Source organism: Plodia interpunctella, chromosome Z (assembly GCF_027563975.2).
Source record: "Plodia interpunctella isolate USDA-ARS_2022_Savannah chromosome Z, ilPloInte3.2, whole genome shotgun sequence".
NCBI classification, from domain to species: Eukaryota; Metazoa; Arthropoda; class Insecta; order Lepidoptera; family Pyralidae; genus Plodia; species Plodia interpunctella.
In genome coordinates this window covers 9,828,045-9,849,096 of record NC_071324.2, presented here as the reverse complement: position 1 = coordinate 9,849,096, position 21,052 = coordinate 9,828,045, and the positions used below count along the sequence as shown (strand labels likewise).

At 40.3% G+C, this 21,052-nt stretch overlaps 1 protein-coding gene across 1 annotated transcript in view; it reads left to right on the top strand.

Annotated features, from left to right (window-relative positions):
* sls (sallimus) overlaps window positions 1-21,052 on the top strand; it is a 101,312-nt gene that overhangs the window by 60,159 nt on the left and 20,101 nt on the right. The window contains exons 33-36 of the mRNA XM_064437024.1: window positions 258-10,312; window positions 10,730-12,656; window positions 15,177-16,660; window positions 17,078-20,816. Of these exons, the coding sequence (XP_064293094.1) occupies window positions 258-10,312; window positions 10,730-12,656; window positions 15,177-16,660; window positions 17,078-20,816 (17,205 nt within the window). The remainder of the gene's footprint in view (window positions 1-257; window positions 10,313-10,729; window positions 12,657-15,176; window positions 16,661-17,077; window positions 20,817-21,052) is intronic.

Genomic DNA, 21,052 nt, shown 5'->3' with positions numbered 1-21,052 from the left:
GGAACACAAATGGTACAAATATTTGTAATTGATTACCTGACAAAAAAAAAGTCCATTGTAATTTCGATATACAAAGGGTAAATAAAATACATGAAAATGCAATCATAAATTGAAGAACACTAATCATATCAAAATACTGATGCCACACTGTACAATAAACGTGAGTAATAATAAAAGATGCTAACGTATAAAATAAACACGTAACAAACAAATAATCATTTTCTAAAGCAACATTAAAACCAAATATACCTTTTCAGAAAAAGCAGACGTTGCTTCAGTTTTACAAAAAACATCAGATGTAGAAGAAACAGAAGAAATAATTACTAAATTTATGCAAGTACCTGGCCAAAAAGAGCCAAAACAAATAAAAACAAAACGTACAATACTAAGAAAAAAGAAAAAAGAAGGTGAAAGCGATGAAGGGAATATTGTTATAGAAGAAAGATTAGATGAAGATATAAAAGAGTCACCAGAACAAATACCAACGCATAATGTTGATATCGAAGAGTATGAAGGTGACGAAATGACATCCATAGAAGATACCGTAAAAGGAACAATAGAAATGCCAGACGAAACAATACCAATTATATCACTGCATAATAACGTTCAAATCGAAGAAGTAATTGAAGAGGAACAGGATATAATAGATCAAAACAAAATGCCCAAACCTATAACACAAACGCCATCCAAAAACTACGACGACAATAGAATCAAAGTGATTCCAGAAAATAAAGAATTTACAGAAGCAGAAATAAACACAAATAAGATAAAAACCGTTAAAACTATCAAACGTATTATTAAAAATAAGACAGGACAAATAGAACAAGTAGTCGAAACCACTCAGGAAGATAAAAAAGAAGATACTGAACCGAGTGAAACTTACGAACTTCCAGAAGAAATAACAGTAGAAGAAGTTGAGACTCCAGAAGGTAAGCCCAAACAGAAAAAGGTAACAAAACGCACTATCAAAAAGAAAGTAGGGTCTAAAGTTGAAACTACACAAATCACGACTGAACAAGAAGAAGACAAACAACCAACCGTTACAGTACACACCACGGAGGAAATTCTAGATGACAACACAAAACCGTTAGAGCAAACACTGTTGCTATATGATAAAGCCAAACTAGTCGAAGAAGTTCCAGAAAGAGTTGAAATTTCTCAAGAACAAACCGAAACGGGGGAAGTCAAAACCGTGAAAACTACAAAGCGCGTCATTAAGAGAAAGAAAGGACCAAAAGAACAAATAACGGAAATAACAACGGTTGAAAAAGAAGGCGATATACCAATCACCAAGGTACAAGATATAGAAAAAGACATAACTGCGATAGAAACAATCGTACTTCCCAAAGAAACAACAATCGAAGAAGACGATATCGTTGAAGGTAAGCCTAAACAAAAAAAGGTTACAAAACGGATTATTAAAAAGAAAACCGACTCAAAGACTGAAACAATACAAACTACGACTGAACAAGAAGATGAGCAAAAACCAATCATAACAGTCAACACGACTCAAGAAATTCTAGATGACACTACTACACTACCTCTTGAAGAGGCACCAGAAAATATCGAAACTACTCCAGATAGAGATGACACAGGAGAAGTCAAAACTGTGAAAATGACAAAGCGCGTTATAAAGAAAACAAAAGGATCTCAAAAACAAGTAGATGAAATCACTCATGAAAAGAAAGAAGACGAAGCACCAATCAAGACAGTGCAAGTGGTAGAAGAAACAACCCCGATTGAAACAATCGAACTTCCAGAAGAAATTATTGTAGAGAATGTTGAGACCACTGAAGGTAAGCCCAAACAGAAAAAGGTAACAAAACGCATTATCAAAAAGAAAGTAGGACCTAAAATTGAAACTACACAAATCACGACTGAACAAGAAGATGACAAACAACCTATCATTACAGTGCACACCACAGAAGAAATTCTTGATGACACAGCAATACCATTTGAACAAACACCACTCCAACACGATGAAGCCAAAGTAGTTGAAGAGGTCCCGGAAAAGGTCGAGATAACTCGAGTGAGTACCGACACAGGGGAAGTAAAAACTGTGAAAACTACCAAACGCGTCATTAAGAAGAAAAAGGGAACTAAAGAACAAGTTACCGAAATCACCACTGTAGAGAAGGAAGACGAAGCGCCTATCACCACGGTGCAAGTTGTAGAAGAAGACACAACTCCGATCGAAACAGTTGAACTTCCAGAAGAAATAACGATAGAAGAAGTTGAGACTCCAGAAGGTAAGCCCAAACAGAAAAAGGTAACAAAACGCATTATCAAAAAGAAAGTAGGGCCTAAAGTTGAAACTACACAAATCACGACTGAACAAGAAGACGACAAACAACCTATCATTACAGTGCACACCACTGAAGAAATTCTTGATAACACTGCAACACCATTTGAACAAACACCACTCCAACTCGATGAAGCCAAAGTAGTTGAAGAGGTCCCGGAACGAGTCGAAATCACTCGATTACGAACCGACACAGGAGAAGTCAAAACTGTGAAAACTACCAAACGCGTCATTAAGAAAAAGAAAGGATCTAAAGAACAAGTTACCGAAATCACCACTGTAGAGCAGGAAGACGAAGCGCCTATCACCACGGTGCGAGTTGTAGAAGAAGACACAACTCCGATAGAAACAGTTGAACTTCCCGAAGAAATAACGGTAGAAGAAGTTGAGACTACTGAAGGTAAGCCCAAACAGAAAAAGGTAACAAAACGCATTATCAAAAAGAAAGTAGGGCCTAAAGTTGAAACTACACAAATCACGACTGAACAAGAAGACGAAAAACAACCGATCATTACAGTGCACACAACCGAAGAAATTCTTGAAGACAATGAACAAACACCAGTCCAACACGATGAAGCCAAATTAGTTGAAGAGGTCCCGGAAAAAGTCGAAATTACTCAAGTACAAATGGAAACAGGGGAATTGAAAACTGTGAAAACTACCAAACGCGTCATTAAGAAAAAGAAAGGACCTAAAGAACAAGTTACCGAAATCACCACTGTAGAACAGGAAGACGAAGCGCCTATCACCACGGTGCAAGTTATAGAAGAAGACACAACTCCGATCGAAACAGTTGAACTTCCCGAAGAAATAACAGTAGAAGAAGTTGAGACTCCTGAAGGTAAGCCCAAACAGAAAAAGGTAACAAAACGCATTATCAAAAAGAAAGTAGGGCCTAAAGTTGAAACCACACAAATCACAACTGAACAAGAAGACGATAAACAACCAATCATTACAGTGCACACCACCGAAGAAATTCTTGATGACACTGCAACACCATTTGAACAAACACCACTTCAACACGATAAAGCCAAAGTAGTTGAAGAGGCCCCGGAAAAAGTCGAAATCACACAAGTACGAACCGACACAGGGGAAGTCAAAACTGTGAAAACTACCAAACGCGTCATTAAGAAAAAGAAGGGACCTAAAGAACAAGTTACCGAAATCACCACTGTAGAGAAAGAAGACGAAGCGCCCATCATTACGGTGCAAATTGTAGAAGAAGACACAACTCCGATCAAAACAGTTGAACTTCCGGAAGAAATAACGGTAGAAGAAATTGAGACTCCTGAAGGTAAGCCCAAACAGAAAAAGGTAACAAAACGCATTATCAAAAAGAAAGTAGGCCCCAAAGTTGAAACCACACAAATCAAAACTGAACAAGAAGACGATAAACAACCAATCATTACAGTGCACACCACCGAAGAAATTCTTGATGACACTGCAACACCATTTGAACAAACACCACTCCAACACGATAAAGCCAAAGTAGTTGAAGAGGCCCCGGAAAAAGTCGAAATCACTCAAGTACGAACCGACACGGGAGAACTCCAAACTGTGAAAACTACCAAACGCGTCATTAAGAAAAAGAAGGGACCTAAAGAACAAGTTACCGAAATCACCACTGTAGAGAAGGAAAACGAAGCGCCTATCACCACAGTGCAAGTTGTAGAAGAAGACACAACTCCGATCGAAACAGTTGAACTTCCCGAAGAAATAACGGTAGAAGAAGTTGAGACTCCTGAAGGTAAGCCCAAACAGAAAAAAGTAACAAAACGCATTATCAAAAAGAAAGTAGGGCCTAAAGTTGAAACTATACAAATCACGACTGAACAAGAAGACGACAAACAACCAATCATTACAGTGCACACCACCGAAGAATTTCTTGATGATACTGCATCACCATTTGAACAAACACCACTCCAACAAATTGAAGCCAAAGTAGTTGAAGAGGCCCCGGAAAAAGTCGAAATCACTCAAGTACGAACCGACACAGGGGAAGTCAAAACTGTGAAAACTACCAAACGCGTCATTAAGAAAAAGAAGGGACCTAAAGAACAAGTTACCGAAATCACCACTGTACAGAAAGAAGACGAAGCGCCTATCACCACGGTGCAAGTTGTAGAAGAAGACACAATTCCGATCGAAACAGTTGAACTTCCAGAAGAAATAACGGTAGAAGAAATTGAGACTCCTGAAGGTAAGCCCATACAGAAAAAGGTAACAAAACGCATTATCAAAAAGAAAGTAGGGCCTAAAGTTGAAACAACACAAATCACAACTGAACAAGAAGACGATAAACAACCAATCATTACAGTGCACACCACCGAAGAAAATCTTGATGATACTGCAACACCTTTTGAACAAATACCACTCCAACACGATAAAGCCAAAGTAGTTGAAGAGGCCCCGGAAAAAGTCGTAATCACTCAAGTACGAACCGACACAGGGGAAGTCAAAACTGTGAAAACTACCAAACGAGTCATTAAGAAAAAGAAGGGACCTAAAGAACAAGTTACCGAAATCACCACTGTAGAGAAGGAAGACGAAGCGCCTATCACCACGGTGCAAGTTGTAGAAGAAGACACAACTCCGATCGAAACAGTTGAACTTCCAGAAGAAATAACGGTAGAAGACGTAGAGACTCCTGCAGGTAAGCCCAAACAAAAAAAGGTAACAAAACGTATTATCAAAAAGAAAGTAGGGCCTAAAGTTGAAACCACACAAATCACGACTGAACAAGAAGACGACAAACAACCAATCATTACAGTGCACACCACAGAAGAAATTCTTGATGACACTGCATCACTATTTGAACAAACACCACTCCAACAAGAGGAAGCCAAAATTGTTGAAGAGGCCCCTGAAAAAGTCGAAATCACACAAGTACGAACCGACACAGGTGAAGTCAAAACTGTGAAAACTACCAAACGCGTCATTAAGAAAAAGAAAGGACCTAAAGAACAAGTTACCGAAATTACCACTGTAGAGAAGGAAGACGAAGCGCCTATCACCTCGGTGCAAGTTGTAGAAGAAGACACAACTCCGATGGAAACAGTTGAACTTCCAGAAGAAATAACGATTGAAGAAGTTGAGACTCCTGAAGGTAAGCCCAAACAGAAAAAGGTAACAAAACGCATTATCAAAAAGAAAGTAGGGCCTAAAGTTGAAACGACACAAATCACGACTGAACAAGAAGACGACAAACAACCAATCATTACAGTGCACACCACAGAAGAATTTCTTAATGATACTGCATCACCATTTGAACAAACACCACTCCAACACGATAAAGCCAAAGTAGTTGAAGAGGCCCCGGAAAAAGTCGAAATCACTCAAGTACGAACCGACACCGGGGAAGTCAAAACTGTGAAAACTACCAAACGCGTCATTAAGAAAAAGAAGGGACCTAAAGAACAAGTTACCGAAATCACCACTGTAGAGAAGGAAGACGAAGCGCCTATCACCACGGTGCAAGTTGTAGAAGAAGACACAACTCCGATCGAAACAGTTGAACTTCCAGAAGAAATAACGGTAGAAGAAGTTGAGACTCCTGAAGGTAAGCCCATACAGAAAAAGGTAACAAAACGCATTATCAAAAAGAAAGTAGGGCCTAAAGTTGAAACAACACAAATCACAACTGAACAAGAAGACGATAAACAACCAATCATTACAGTGCACACCACCGAAGAAAATCTTGATGACACTGCAACACCATTTGAACAAACACCACTCCAACACGATGAAGCCAAAATAGTTGAAGAGTCCCCTGAAAAAGTCGAAATTACTCAAGTAAAAACCGACACAGGGGAAGTAAAAACCGTGAAAACTACCAAACGCATCATTAAGAACAAGAAGGGACCTAAAGAACAGGTTACCGAAATCACCACTGTAGAGAAGGAAGACGAAGCGCCTATCACCACGGTGCAAGTTGTAGAAGAAGACACAACTCCGATCGAAACAATTGAACTTCCAGAAGAAATAACGTTAGAAGAAATTGAGACTCCTGAAGGTAAGCACAAACAGAAAAAGGTAACAAAACGCATTATCAAAAAGAAAGTAGGCCCCAAAGTTGAAACCACACAAATCAAAACTGAACAAGAAGACGATAAACAACCAATCATTACAGTGCACACCACCGAAGAAATTCTTGATGACACTGCAACACCATTTGAACAAACACCACTCCAACACGATGAAGCCAAAATAGTTGAAGAGGCCCTTACAAAAGTCGAAATTACTCAAGTAAGAACTGACACAGGGGAAGAAAAAACCGTGAAAACTACCAAACGCATCATTAAGAAAAAGAAGGGACATAAAGAACAAGTTACCGAAATCACAACGGTCGAGAAGGAAGACGAAGCGCCTATCACCACGGTGCAAGTTATAGAAGAAGACACAACTCCGATCGAAACAGTTGAACTTCCAGAACAAATAACGGTAGAAGAAGTTGAGACTCCTGAAGGTAAGCCCAAACAGAAAAAGGTAACAAAACGCATTATCAAAAAGAAAGTAGGCCCCAAAGTTGAAACTACACAAATCACGACAGAACAAGAAGACGACAAACAACCAATCATTACAGTACACACCACAGAAGAAATTCTTGATGACACTGCAATTCCATTCGAACAAACACCACTACAACACGATGGAGCCAAAGTAGTTGAAGAGGCCCCTGAAAAAGTCGAAATTACTCAAGTAAGATCTGACACAGGGGAAGTAAAAACCGTGAAATCTACCAAACGCATCATTAAGAAAAAGAAAGGACCTAAAGAACAAGTTACCGAAATCACCACTGTCGAGAAGGAAGACGAAGCGCCTATCACCACGGTGCAAGTTATAGAAGAAGATACAACTCCGATCGAAACAGTTGAACTTCCAGAAGAAATAACTGTAGAAGAAGTTGAGACTCCTGAAGGTAAGCCCAAACAGAAAAAGGTAACAAAACGCATTATCAAAAAGAAAGTAGGGCCTAAAGTTGAAACCACACAAATCACAACTGAACAAGAAGACGATAAACAACCAATCATTACAGTGCACACCACCGAAGAAATTCTTGATGACACTGCAACACCATTTGAACAAACACCACTCCAACACGATAAAGCCAAAGTAGTTGAAGAGGCCCCGGAAAAAGTCGAAATCACTCAAGTGAGAACCGACACAGGTGAGGTCAAAACTGTGAAAACTACCAAACGAGTCATTAAGAAAAAGAAAGGACCTAAAGAACAAGTTACCGAAATCACCACGGTCGAGAAGGAAGACGAAGCGCCTATCACCACGGTGCAAGTTGTAGAAGAAGACACAACTCCGATCGAAACAGTTGAACTTCCAGAAGAAATAACAGTGGAAGAAATTGCGACTCCTGAAGGTAAGCCCAAACAGAAAAAGGTAACAAAACGCATTATCAAAAAGAAAGTAGGCCCCAAAGTTGAAACTACACAAATCACGACAGAACAAGAAGACGACAAACAACCAATCATTACAGTACACACCACAGAAGAAATTCTTGATGACACTGCAATTCCATTCGAACAAACACCACTACAACACGATGGAGCCAAAGTAGTTGAAGAGGCCCCTGAAAAAGTCGAAATTACTCAAGTAAGATCTGACACAGGGGAAGTAAAAACCGTGAAATCTACCAAACGCATCATTAAGAAAAAGAAAGGACCTAAAGAACAAGTTACCGAAATCACCACTGTCGAGAAGGAAGACGAAGCGCCTATCACCACGGTGCAAGTTATAGAAGAAGATACAACTCCGATCGAAACAGTTGAACTTCCAGAAGAAATAACTGTAGAAGAAGTTGAGACTCCTGAAGGTAAGCCCAAACAGAAAAAGGTAACAAAACGCATTATCAAAAAGAAAGTAGGGCCTAAAGTTGAAACCACACAAATCACAACTGAACAAGAAGACGATAAACAACCAATCATTACAGTGCACACCACCGAAGAAATTCTTGATGACACTGCAACACCATTTGAACAAACACCACTCCAACACGATAAAGCCAAAGTAGTTGAAGAGGCCCCGGAAAAAGTCGAAATCACTCAAGTACGAACCGACACAGGGGAAGTCAAAACTGTGAAAACTATAAAACGCGTCATTAAGAAAACGAAGGGACCTAAAGAACAAGTTACCGAAATCACCACTGTGGAGAAGGAAGACGAAGCGCCAATCACCACGGTGCAAGTTATAGAAGAAGACACAACTCCGATCGAAACAGTTGAACTTCCAGAAGAAATAACTGTAGAAGAAGTTGAGACTCCTGAAGGTAAGCCCAAACAGAAAAAGGTAACAAAACGCATTATCAAAAAGAAAGTAGGGCCTAAAGTTGAAACCACACAAATCACAACTGAACAAGAAGACGATAAACAACCAATCATTACAGTGCACACCACCGAAGAAATTCTTGATGACACTGCAACACCATTTGAACAAACACCACTTCAACACGATAAAGCCAAAGTAGTTGAAGAGGCCCCGGAAAAAGTCGAAATCACACAAGTACGAACCGACACAGGGGAAGTCAAAACTGTGAAAACTACCAAACGAGTCATTAAGAAAAAGAAGGGACCTAAAGAACAAGTTACCGAAATCACGACTGTCGAGAAGGAAGACGAAGCGCCTATCACCACGGTGCAAGTTGTAGAAGAAGACACAACTCCGATCGAAATAATCGAACTTCCAGAAGAAATAACGGTAGAAGAAGTTGAGACTCCTGAAGGTAAGCCCAAACAGAAAAAGGTAACAAAACGCATTATCAAAAAGAAAGTAGGGCCTAAAGTGAAAACTACACAAATCACAACTGAACAAGAAGACGATAAACAACCAATCATTACAGTGAACACCACCGAAGAAATTCTTGATGACACTGCAATACTTTTTGAACAAACTCCACTCCAACACGATAAAGCCAAAGTAGTTGAAGAGGCCCCGGAAAAAGTCGAAATCACTCAAGTACGAACCGACACAGGGGAAGTCAAAACTGTGAAAACTACCAAACGCGTCATTAAGAAAAAGAAGGGACCTAAAGAACAAGTTACCGAAATCACCACTGTAGAGAAGGAAGGCGAAGCGCCTATCACCACGGTACAAATTGTAGAAGAAGACACGACTCCAATCGAAACGGTTGAACTTCCAGAAGAAATAACGGTAGAAGAAGTAGAGACTCCTGCAGGTAAGCCCAAACAGAAAAAGGTAACAAAACGCATTATCAAAAAGAAAGTAGGGCCTAAAGTGGAAACTACACAAATCACGACAGAACAAGAAGACGACAAACAACCAATCATTACAGTACACACCACAGAAGAAATTCTTGATGACACTGCAACACCATTTGAACAAACACCACTCCAACACTTTGAAGCCAAAATAGTTGAAGAGGCCCCTGAAAATGTCGAAATTACTCAAGTGAGAACTGACACAGGGGAAGTAAAAACCGTAAAAACTACCAAACGCATCATTAAGAAAAAGAAAGGACCTAAAGAACAAGTTACCGAAATCACCACGGTCGAGAAGGAAGACGAAGCGCCTATCATCACGGTGCAAGTTGTAGAAGATGACACAACTCCGATCGAAACAGTTGAACTTCCAGAAGAAATAACAGTGGAAGAAATTGCGACTCCTGAAGGTAAGCCCAAACAGAAAAAGGTAACAAAACGCATTATCAAAAAGAAAGTAGGGCCTAAAGTTGAAACCACACAAATCACAACTGAACAAGAAGACGATAAACAACCAATCATTACAGTGCACACCACCGAAGAAATTCTTGATGACACTGCAACACCATTTGAACAAACACCACTCCAACACGATAAAGCCAAAGTAGTTGAAGAGGCCCCGGAAAAAGTCGAAATTACACAAGTACGAACCGACACAGGGGAAGTCAAAACTGTGAAAACTACCAAACGCGTCATTAGGAAAAAGAAGGGACCTAAAGAACAAGTTACCGAAATCACCACTGTCGAGAAGGAAGACGAAGCGCCTATCACCACGGTGCAAGTTGTAGAAGAAGACACAACTCCGATCGAAACAGTGGAACTTCCAGAAGAAATAATGGTAGAAGAAGTTGAGACTCCTGAAGGTAAGGCTAAACAGAAAACTGTAACAAAACGCATTATCAAAAAGAAAGTAGGGCCTAAAGTTGAAACTACACAAATCACGACTGAACAAGAAGACGATAAACAACCAATCATTACAGTACACACCACAGAAGAAATACTTGACGACACTGCAACACCATTTGAACAAACACCACTCCAACAAATTGAAGCCAAAGTAGTTGAAGAGGTCCCTGAAAACGTCGAAATCACTCAAGTGAGAACCGACACAGGTGAAGTCAAAACTGTGAAAACTACCAAACGCGTCATTAAGAAAAAGAAGGGACCTAAAGAACAAGTTACCGAAATTACCACTGTAGAGAAGGAAGACGAAGCGCCTATCACCACGGTGCAAGTTGTAGAAGAAGACACAACTCCGATAGAAACAGTTGAACTTCCAGAAGAAATAACGGTAGAAGAAGTTGAGACTCCTGAAGGTAAGCCCAAACAGAAAAAGGTAACAAAACGCATTATCAAAAAGAAAGAAGGGCCTAAAGTTGAAACTACACAAATCACGACAGAACAAGAAGACGACAAACAACCAATCATTACAGTACACACCACAGAAGAAATTCTTGATGACACTGCAACACCATTTGAACAAACACCACTCCAACACGATAAAGCCAAAGTAGTTGAAGAGGCCCCGGAAAAAGTCGAAATCACTCAAGTGAGAACTGACACAGGTGAGGTCAAAACTGTGAAAACTACCAAACGAGTCATTAAGAAAAAGAAAGGACCTAAAGAACAAGTTACCGAAATCACCACGGTCGAGAAGGAAGACGAAGCGCCTATCACCACGGTGCAAGTTGTAGAAGAAGACACAACTCCGATCGAAACAGTTGAACTTCCAGAAGAAATAACGGTAGAAGAAGTTGAGACTCCTGAAGGTAAGCCCAAACAGAAAAAGGTAACAAAACGCATTATCAAAAAGAAAGTAGGGCCTAAAGTTGAAACTACACAAATCACGACAGAACAAGAAGACGACAAACAACCAATCATTACAGTACAAACCACAGAAGAAATTCTTGATGACACGGCAACACCATTTGAACAAACACCACTCCAACACGATAAAGCCAAAGTAGTTGAAGAGGCCCCGGAAAAAGTCGAAATCACTCAAGTGAGAACCGACACAGGTGAGGTCAAAACTGTGAAAACTACCAAACGAGTCATTAAGAAAAAGAAAGGACCTAAAGAACAAGTTACCGAAATCACCACGATCGAGAAGGAAGACGAAGCGCCTATCACCACGGTGCAAGTTGTAGAAGAAGACACAACTCCGATCGAAACAGTTGAACTTCCAGAAGAAATAACAGTGGAAGAAATTGCGACTCCTGAAGGTAAGCCCAAACAGAAAAAGGTAACAAAACGCATTATCAAAAAGAAAGTAGGCCCCAAAGTTGAAACTACACAAATCACGACAGAACAAGAAGACGACAAACAACCAATCATTACAGTACACACCACAGAAGAAATTCTTGATGACACTGCAATACCATTCGAACAAACACAACTCCAACACGATGAAGCCAAAGTAGTTGAAGAGGCCCCTGAAATAGTCGAAGTTACTCAAGTAAGATCTGACACAGGGGAGGTAAAAACCGTGAAAACTACCAAACGCATCATTAAGAAAAAGAAAGGACCTAAAGAACAAGTTACCGAAATCACCACTGTCGAGAAGGAAGACGAAGCGCCTATCACCACGGTGCAAGTTGTAGAAGAAGACACAAGTCCGATCGAAACAGTTGAACTTCCAGAACAAATAACGGTAGAAGAAGTTGAGACTCCTGAAGGTAAGCCCAAACAGAAAAAGGTAACAAAACGCATTATCAAAAAGAAAGTAGGCCCCAAAGTTGAAACTACACAAATCACGACAGAACAAGAAGACGACAAACAACCAATCATTACAGTACACACCACAGAAGAAATTCTTGATGACACTGCAACGCCATTTGAACAAACACCACTCCAACACGATAAAGCTATAATAGTTGAAGAGGCCCCGGAAAAAGTCGAAATCACTCAAGTAAGAACAGACACAGGGGAAGTCAAAACTGTGAAAACTACCAAACGCGTCATTAAGAAAAAGAAGGGACCTAAAGAACAAGTTACCGAAATCACCACTGTAGAGAAGGAAGACGAAGCGCCTTTCACCACGGTGCAAGTTGTAGAAGAAGACACAACTCCGATCGAAACAGTTGAACTTCCAGAAGAAATAACAGTGGAAGAAATTGCGACTCCTGAAGGTAAGCCAAAACAGAAAAAGGTATCAAAACGTATTATCAAAAAGAAAGTAGGGCCTAAAGTGGAAACTACACAAATCACGACAGAACAAGAAGATGACAAACAACCAATCATTACAGTACACACCACAGAAGAAATTCTTGATGACACTGCAATACCATTAGAACAAACACCACTCCAACACTATGAAGCCAAAGTAGTTGAAGAGGCCCCTGAAAAAGTCGAAATTACTCAAGTAAGAACTGACACAGGGGAAGTAAAAACCGTTAAAACTACCAAACGCATCATTAAGAAAAAGAAAGGACCTAAAGAACAAGTTACCGAAATCACCACTGTAGAGAAGGGAGACGAAGCGCCTATTACCACGGTGCAAGTCGTAGAAGAAGAAGACACAACTCCGTTCGAAACAGTGGAACTTCCAGAAGAAATAACGGTAGAAGAAGTTGCTACTCCTGAAGGTAAGCCAAAACAGAAAACTGTAACAAAACGCATTATCAAAAAGAAAGTAGGGCCTAAAGTTGAAACTACACAAATCACGACTGAACAAGAAGACGACAAACAACCAATCATTACAGTACACACCACAGAAGAAATAATTGACGACACTGCAACACCATTTACACAAACACCACTCCAACAAATTGAAGCCAAAGTAGTTGAAGAGGCCCCTGAAAATGTCGAAATCACTCAAGTGAGAACCGACACAGGTGAGGTCAAAACTGTGAAAACAACCAAACGCGTCATTAAGAAAAAGAAGGGACCTAAAGAACAAGTTACCGAAATTACTACTGTAGAGAAGGAAGACGAAGCGCCTATCACCACGGTGCAAGTTGTAGAAGAAGACACAACTCCGATCGAAACAGTTGAACTTCCAGAAGAAATAACAGTGGAAGAAATTGCGACTCCTGAAGGTAAGCCAAAACAGAAAAAGGTATCAAAACGCATTATCAAAAAGAAAGTAGGGCCTAAAGTGGAAACTACACAAATCACGACAGAACAAGAAGACGACAAACAACCAATCATTACAGTACACACCACAGAAGAAATTCTTGATGACACTGCAATACCATTCGAACAAACACCACTCCAACACGAAGAAGCCAAAGTAGTTGAAGAGGCCCCTGAAAAAGTCGAAATTACTCAAGTAAGATCTGACACAGGGGAAGTAAAAACCGTGAAAACTACCAAACGCATCATTAAGAAAAAGAAAGGACCTAAAGAACAAGTTACCGAAATCACCACTGTCGAGAAGGAAGACGAAGCGCCTATCACCACGGTGCAAGTTATAGAAGAGGAAGACACAACTCCGTTCGAAACAGTGGAACTTCCAGAAGAAATAACGGTAGAAGAAGTTGATACACCTGAAGGTAAGCCAAAACAGAAAACTGTAACAAAACGCATTATAAAAAAGAAAGTAGGGCCTAAAGTTGAAACTACACAAATCACGACAGAACAAGAAGACGACAAACAACCAATCATTACAGTACACAACACAGAAGAAATTCTTGATGACACTGCAGTACCACTCGAACAAACACCACTACAACACGATGGAGCCAAAGTAGTTGAAGAGGCCCCTGAAAAAGTCGAAATTAGTCAAGTAAGGTCTGACACAGGGGAAGTAAAAACCGTGAAAACTACCAAACGCATCATTAAGAAAAAGAAAGGACCTAAAGAACAAATCACCGAAATCACCACTGTCGAGAAGGAAGACGAAGCGCCTATCACCACGGTGCAAGTTGTAGAAGAAGACACAACTCCGATCGAAACAGTTGAACTTCCAGAAGAAATAATGGTAGAAGCAATTGAGACTCCTGAAGGTAAGCCCAAACAGAAAAAGGTAACAAAACGTACTATCAAAAAGAAAATAGGGCCTAAAGTTGAAACTACACAAATCACGACTGAACAAGAAGACGACAAACAACCAATCATTACAGTACACACCACAGAAGAAATACTTGACGACACTGCAACACCATTTACACAAACACCACTCCAACAAATTGAAGCCAAAGTAGTTGAAGAGGCCCCTGAAAAAGTCGAAATCACTCAAGTGAGAACCGACACAGGTGAAGTCAAAACTGTGAAAACAACCAAACGCGTCATTAAGAAAAAGAAGGGACCTAAAGAACAAGTTACCGAAATTACCACTGTAGAGAAGGAAGACGAAGCGCCTATCACCACGGTGCAAGTTGTAGAAGAAGACACGACTCCGATCGAAACATTTGAACTTCCAGAAGAAATAACGGTAGAAGAAGTTGAGACTCCTGAAGGTAAGCCCAAACAGAAAAAGGTAACAAAACGCATTATAAAAAAGAAAGTAGGGCCTAAAGTTGAAACTACACAAATCACGACTGAACAAGAAGACGACAAACAACCAATCATTACAGTACACACCACAGAAGAAATAATTGATGACACTGCAACACCATTTACACAAACACCACTCGAACAAATTGAAGCCAAAGTAGTTGAAGAGGCCCCTGAAATAGTCGAAATCACTCAAGTGAGAACCGACACAGGTGAAGTCAAAACTGTGAAAACAACCAAACGCGTCATTAAGAAAAAGAAGGGACCTAAAGAACAAGTTACCGAAATTACTACTGTAGAGAAAGAAGACGAAGCGCCTATCACCACGGTGCAAGTTGTAGAAGAAGACACAACTCCGATCGAAACAGTTGAACTTCCAGAAGAAATAACAGTGGAAGAAATTGCGACTCCTGAAGGTAAGCCAAAACAGAAAAAGATATCAAAACGCATTATCAAAAAGAAAGTAGGGCCTAAAGTGGAAACTACACAAATCACGACTGAACAAGAAGACGACAAACAACCAATCATTACAGTATACACCACAGAAGAAATACTTGACGACACTGCAACACCATTTACACAAACTCCAATCCAACAAGAGGAAGCCAAAGTAGTTGAAGAGGCCCCTGAAAAAGTCGAAATCACTCAAGTGAGAACCGACACAGGTGAAGTCAAAACTGTGAAAACTACCAAACGCGTCATTAAGAAAAAGAAGGGACCTAAAGAACAAGTTACCGAAATTACCACTGTAGAGAAGGAAGACGAAGCGCCTATCACCTCGGTGCAAGTTGTAGAACAAGACACAACTCCGATGGAAACAGTTGAACTTCCAGAAGAAATAACGATAGAAGAAGTTGAGACTCCTGAAGGTAAGCCCAAACAGAAAAAGGTAACAAAACGCATTATCAAAAAGAAAGTAGGGCCTAAAGTTGAAACTACACAAATCACGACTGAACAAGAAGACGACAAACAACCAATCATTACAGTACATACCACAGAAGAAATACTTGACGACACTGCAACACCATTTACACAAACACCACTCCAACAAATTGAAGCCAAAGTAGTTGAAGAGGCCCCTGAAAAAGTCGAAATCACTCAAGTGAGAACCGACACTGGTGAAGTCAAAACTGTGAAAACAACCAAACGCGTCATTAAGAAAAAGAAGGGACCTAAAGAACAAGTTACTGAAATTACCACTGTAGAGAAGGAAGACGAAGCGCCTATCACCACGGTGCAAGTTGTAGAAGAAGACATGACTCCGATTGAAACAGTTGAACTTCCAGAAGAAATAACGGTAGAAGAAGTTGAAACTCCTGAAGGTAAGCCCAAACAGAAAAAGGTAACAAAACGCATTATCAAAAAGAAAGTAGGGCCTAAAGTTGAAACTACACAAATCACGACTGAACAAGAAGACGACAAACAACCAATCATTACAGTACACACCACAGAAGAAATACTTGACGACACTGCAACACCATTTACACAAACACCACTCCAACAAATTGAAGCCAAAGTAGTTGAAGAGGCCCCTGAAAAAGTCGAAATCACTCAAGTGAGAACCGACACTGGTGAAGTCAAAACTGTGAAAACAACCAAACGCGTCATTAAGAAAAAGAAGGGACCTATAGAACAAGTTACGGAAATTACCACTGTAGAGAAGGAAGACGAAGCGCCTATCACCACGGTGCAAGTTGTAGAAGAAGACACGACTCCGATCGAAACATTTGAACTTCCAGAAGAAATAACGGTAGAAGAAGTTGAGACTCCTGAAGGTAAGCCCAAACAGAAAAAGGTAACAAAACGCATTATCAAAAAGAAAGTAGGGCCTAAAGTTGAAACTACACAAATCACGACTGAACAAGAAGACGATAAACAACCAATCATTACAGTACACACCACAGAAGAAATACTTGACGACACTGCAACACCATTTGAACAAACACCACTCCAACAAATTGAAGCCAAAGTAGTTGAAGAGGTCCCTGAAAACGTCGAAATCACTCAAGTGAGAACCGACACAGGTGAAGTCAAAACTGTGAAAACTACCAAACGCGTCATTAAGAAAAAGAAGGGACCTAAAGAACAAGTTACCGAAATTACCACTGTAGAGAAGGAAGACGAAGCGCCTATCACCTCGGTGCAAGTTGTAGAAGAAGACACAACTCCGATGGAAACAGTTGAACTTCCAGAAGAAATAACGATAGAAGAAGTTGAGACTCCTGAAGGTAAGCCCAAACAGAAAAAGGTAACAAAACGCATTATCAAAAAGAAAGTAGGGCCTAAAGTTGAAACTACACAAATCACGACTGAACAAGAAGACGACAAACAACCAATCATTACAGTACACACCACAGAAGAAATACTTGACGACACTGCAACACCATTTACACAAACACCACTCCAACAAATTGAAGCCAAAGTAGTTGAAGAGGCCCCTGAAAAAGTCGAAATCACTCAAGTGAGAACCGACACAGGTGAAGTCAAAACTGTGAAAACAACCAAACGCGTCATTAAGAAAAAGAAGGGACCTATAGAACAAGTTACGGAAATTACCACTGTAGAGAAGGAAGACGAAGCGCCTATCACCACGGTGCAAGTTGTAGAAGAAGACACGACTCCGATCGAAACATTTGAACTTCCAGAAGAAATAACGGTAGAAGAAGTTGAGACTCCTGAAGGTAAGCCCAAACAGAAAAAGGTAACAAAACGCATTATCAAAAAGAAAGTAGGGCCTAAAGTTGAAACTACACAAATCACGACTGAACAAGAAGACGATAAACAACCAATCATTACAGTACACACCACAGAAGAAATACTTGACGACACTGCAACACCATTTGAACAAACACCACTCCAACAAATTGAAGCCAAAGTAGTTGAAGAGGTCCCTGAAAACGTCGAAATCACTCAAGTGAGAACCGACACAGGTGAAGTCAAAACTGTGAAAACTACCAAACGCGTCATTAAGAAAAAGAAGGGACCTAAAGAACAAGTTACCGAAATTACCACTGTAGAGAAGGAAGACGAAGCGCCTATCACCTCGGTGCAAGTTGTAGAACAAGACACAACTCCGATGGAAACAGTTGAACTTCCAGAAGAAATAACGATAGAAGAAGTTGAGACTCCTGAAGGTAAGCCCAAACAGAAAAAGGTAACAAAACGCATTATCAAAAAGAAAGTAGGGCCTAAAGTTGAAACTACACAAATCACGACTGAACAAGAAGACGACAAACAACCAATCATTACAGTACACACCACAGAAGAAATACTTGACGACACTGCAACACCATTTACACAAACACCACTCCAACAAATTGAAGCCAAAGTAGTTGAAGAGGCCCCTGAAAAAGTCGAAATCACTCAAGTGAGAACCGACACTGGTGAAGTCAAAACTGTGAAAACAACCAAACGCGTCATTAAGAAAAAGAAGGGACCTAAAGAACAAGTTACCGAAATTACCACTGTAGAGAAGGAAGACGAAGCGCCTATCACCACGGTGCAAGTTGTAGAAGAAGACACGACTCCGATCGAAACATTTGAACTTCCAGAAGAAATAACGGTAGAAGAAGTTGAGAGTCCTGAAGGTAAGCCCAAACAGAAAAAGGTAACAAAACGCATTATAAAAAAGAAAGTAGGGCCTAAAGTTGAAACTACACAAATCACGACTGAACAAGAAGACGACAAACAACCAATCATTACAGTACACACCACAGAAGAAATACTTGACGACACTGCAACACTATTTACACAAACACCACTCCAACAAATTGAAGCCAAAGTAGTTGAAGAGGCCCCTGAAAAAGTCGAAATCACTCAAGTGAGAACCGACACAGGTGAAGTCAAAACTGTGAAAACAACCAAACGCGTCATTAAGAAAAAGAAGGGACCTAAAGAACAAGTTACCGAAATTACCACTGTAGAGAAGGAAGACGAAGCGCCTATCACCTCGGTGCAAGTTGTAGAAGAAGACACAACTCCGATGGAAACAGTTGAACTTCCAGAAGAAATAACGATAGAAGAAGTTGAGACTCCTGAAGGTAAGCCCAAACAGAAAAAGGTAACAAAACGCATTATCAAAAAGAAAGTAGGGCCTAAAGTTGAAACTACACAAATCACGACAGAACAAGAAGACGACAAACAACCAATCATTACAGTACACACCACAGAAGAAATACTTGACGACACTGCAACACCATTTACACAAACACCACTCCAACAAATTGAAGCCAAAGTAGTTGAAGAGGCCCCTGAAAAAGTCGAAATCACTCAAGTGAGAACCGACACAGGTGAAGTCAAAACTGTGAAAACAACCAAACGCGTCATTAAGAAAAAGAAGGGACCTAAAGAACAAGTTACCGAAATTACCACTGTAGAGAAGGAAGACGAAGCGCCTATCACCACGGTGCAAGTTGTAGAAGAAGACACGACTCCGATCGAAACATTTGAACTTCCAGAAGAAATAACAGTAGAAGAAGTTGAGACTCCTGAAGGTAAGCCCAAACAGAAAAAGGTAACAAAACGCATTATAAAAAAGAAAGTAGGGCCTAAAGTTGAAACTACACAAATCACGACTGAACAAGAAGACGACAAACAACCAATCATTACAGTACACACCACAGAAGAAATACTTGACGACACTGCAACACCATTTACACAAACACCACTCCAACAAATTGAAGCCAAAGTAGTTGAAGAGGCCCCTGAAAAAGTCGAAATCACTCAAGTGAGAACCGACACAGGTGAAGTCAAAACTGTGAAAACAACCAAACGCGTCATTAAGAAAAAGAAGGGACCTAAAGAACAAGTTACCGAAATTACCACTGTAGAGAAGGAAGACGAAGCGCCTATCACCACGGTGCAAGTTGTAGAAGAAGACACGACTCCGATCGAAACATTTGAACTTCCAGAAGAAATAACGGTAGAAGAAGTTGAGACTCCTGAAGGTAAGCCCAAACAGAAAAAGGTAACAAAACGCATTATCAAAAAGAAAGTAGGGCCTAAAGTTGAAACTACACAAATCACGACTGAACAAGAAGACGACAAACAACCAATCATTACAGTACACACCACAGAAGAAATACTTGACGACACTGCAACACCATTTACACAAACACCACTCCAACAAATTGAAGCCAAAGTAGTTGAAGAGGCCCCTGAAAAAGTCGAAATCACTCAAGTGAGAACCGACACAGGTGAAGTCAAAACTGTGAAAACAACCAAACGCGTCATTAAGAAAAAGAAGGGACCTAAAGAACAAGTTACCGAAATTACCACTGTAGAGAAGGAAGACGAAGCGCCTATCACCACGGTGCAAGTTGTAGAAGAAGACACGACTCCGATCGAAACATTTGAACTTCCAGAAGAAATAACGGTAGAAGAAGTTGAGACTCCTGAAGGTAAGCCCAAACAGAAAAAGGTAACAAAACGCATTATAAAAAAGAAAGTAGGGCCTAAAGTTGAAACTACACAAATCACGACTGAACAAGAAGACGACAAACAACCAATCATTACAGTACACACCACAGAAGAAATACTTGACGACACTGCAACACCATTTACACAAACACCACTACAACAAATTGAAGCCAAAGTAGTTGAAGAGGCCCCTGAAAAAGTCGAAATCACTCAAGTGAGAACCGACACAGGTGAAGTCAAAACTGTGAAAACAACCAAACGCGTCATTAAGAAAAAGAAGGGACCTAAAGAACAAGTTACCGAAATTACCACTGTAGAGAAGGAAGACGAAGCGCCTATCACCTCGGTGCAAGTTGTAGAAGAAGACACGACTCCGATGGAAACAGTAGAACTTCCAGAAAAAATAACGATAGAAGAAGTTGAGACTCCTGAAGGTAAGCCCAAACAGAAAAAGGTAACAAAACGCATTATAAAAAAGAAAGTAGGGCCTAAAGTTGAAACTACACAAATCACGACTGAACAAGAAGACGACAAAAAACCAATCATTACAGTACACACCACAGAAGAAATACTTGACGACACTGCAACACCATTTACACAAACACCACTCCAACAAATTGAAGCCAAAGTAGTTGAAGAGGCCCCTGAAAAAGTCGAAATCACTCAAGTG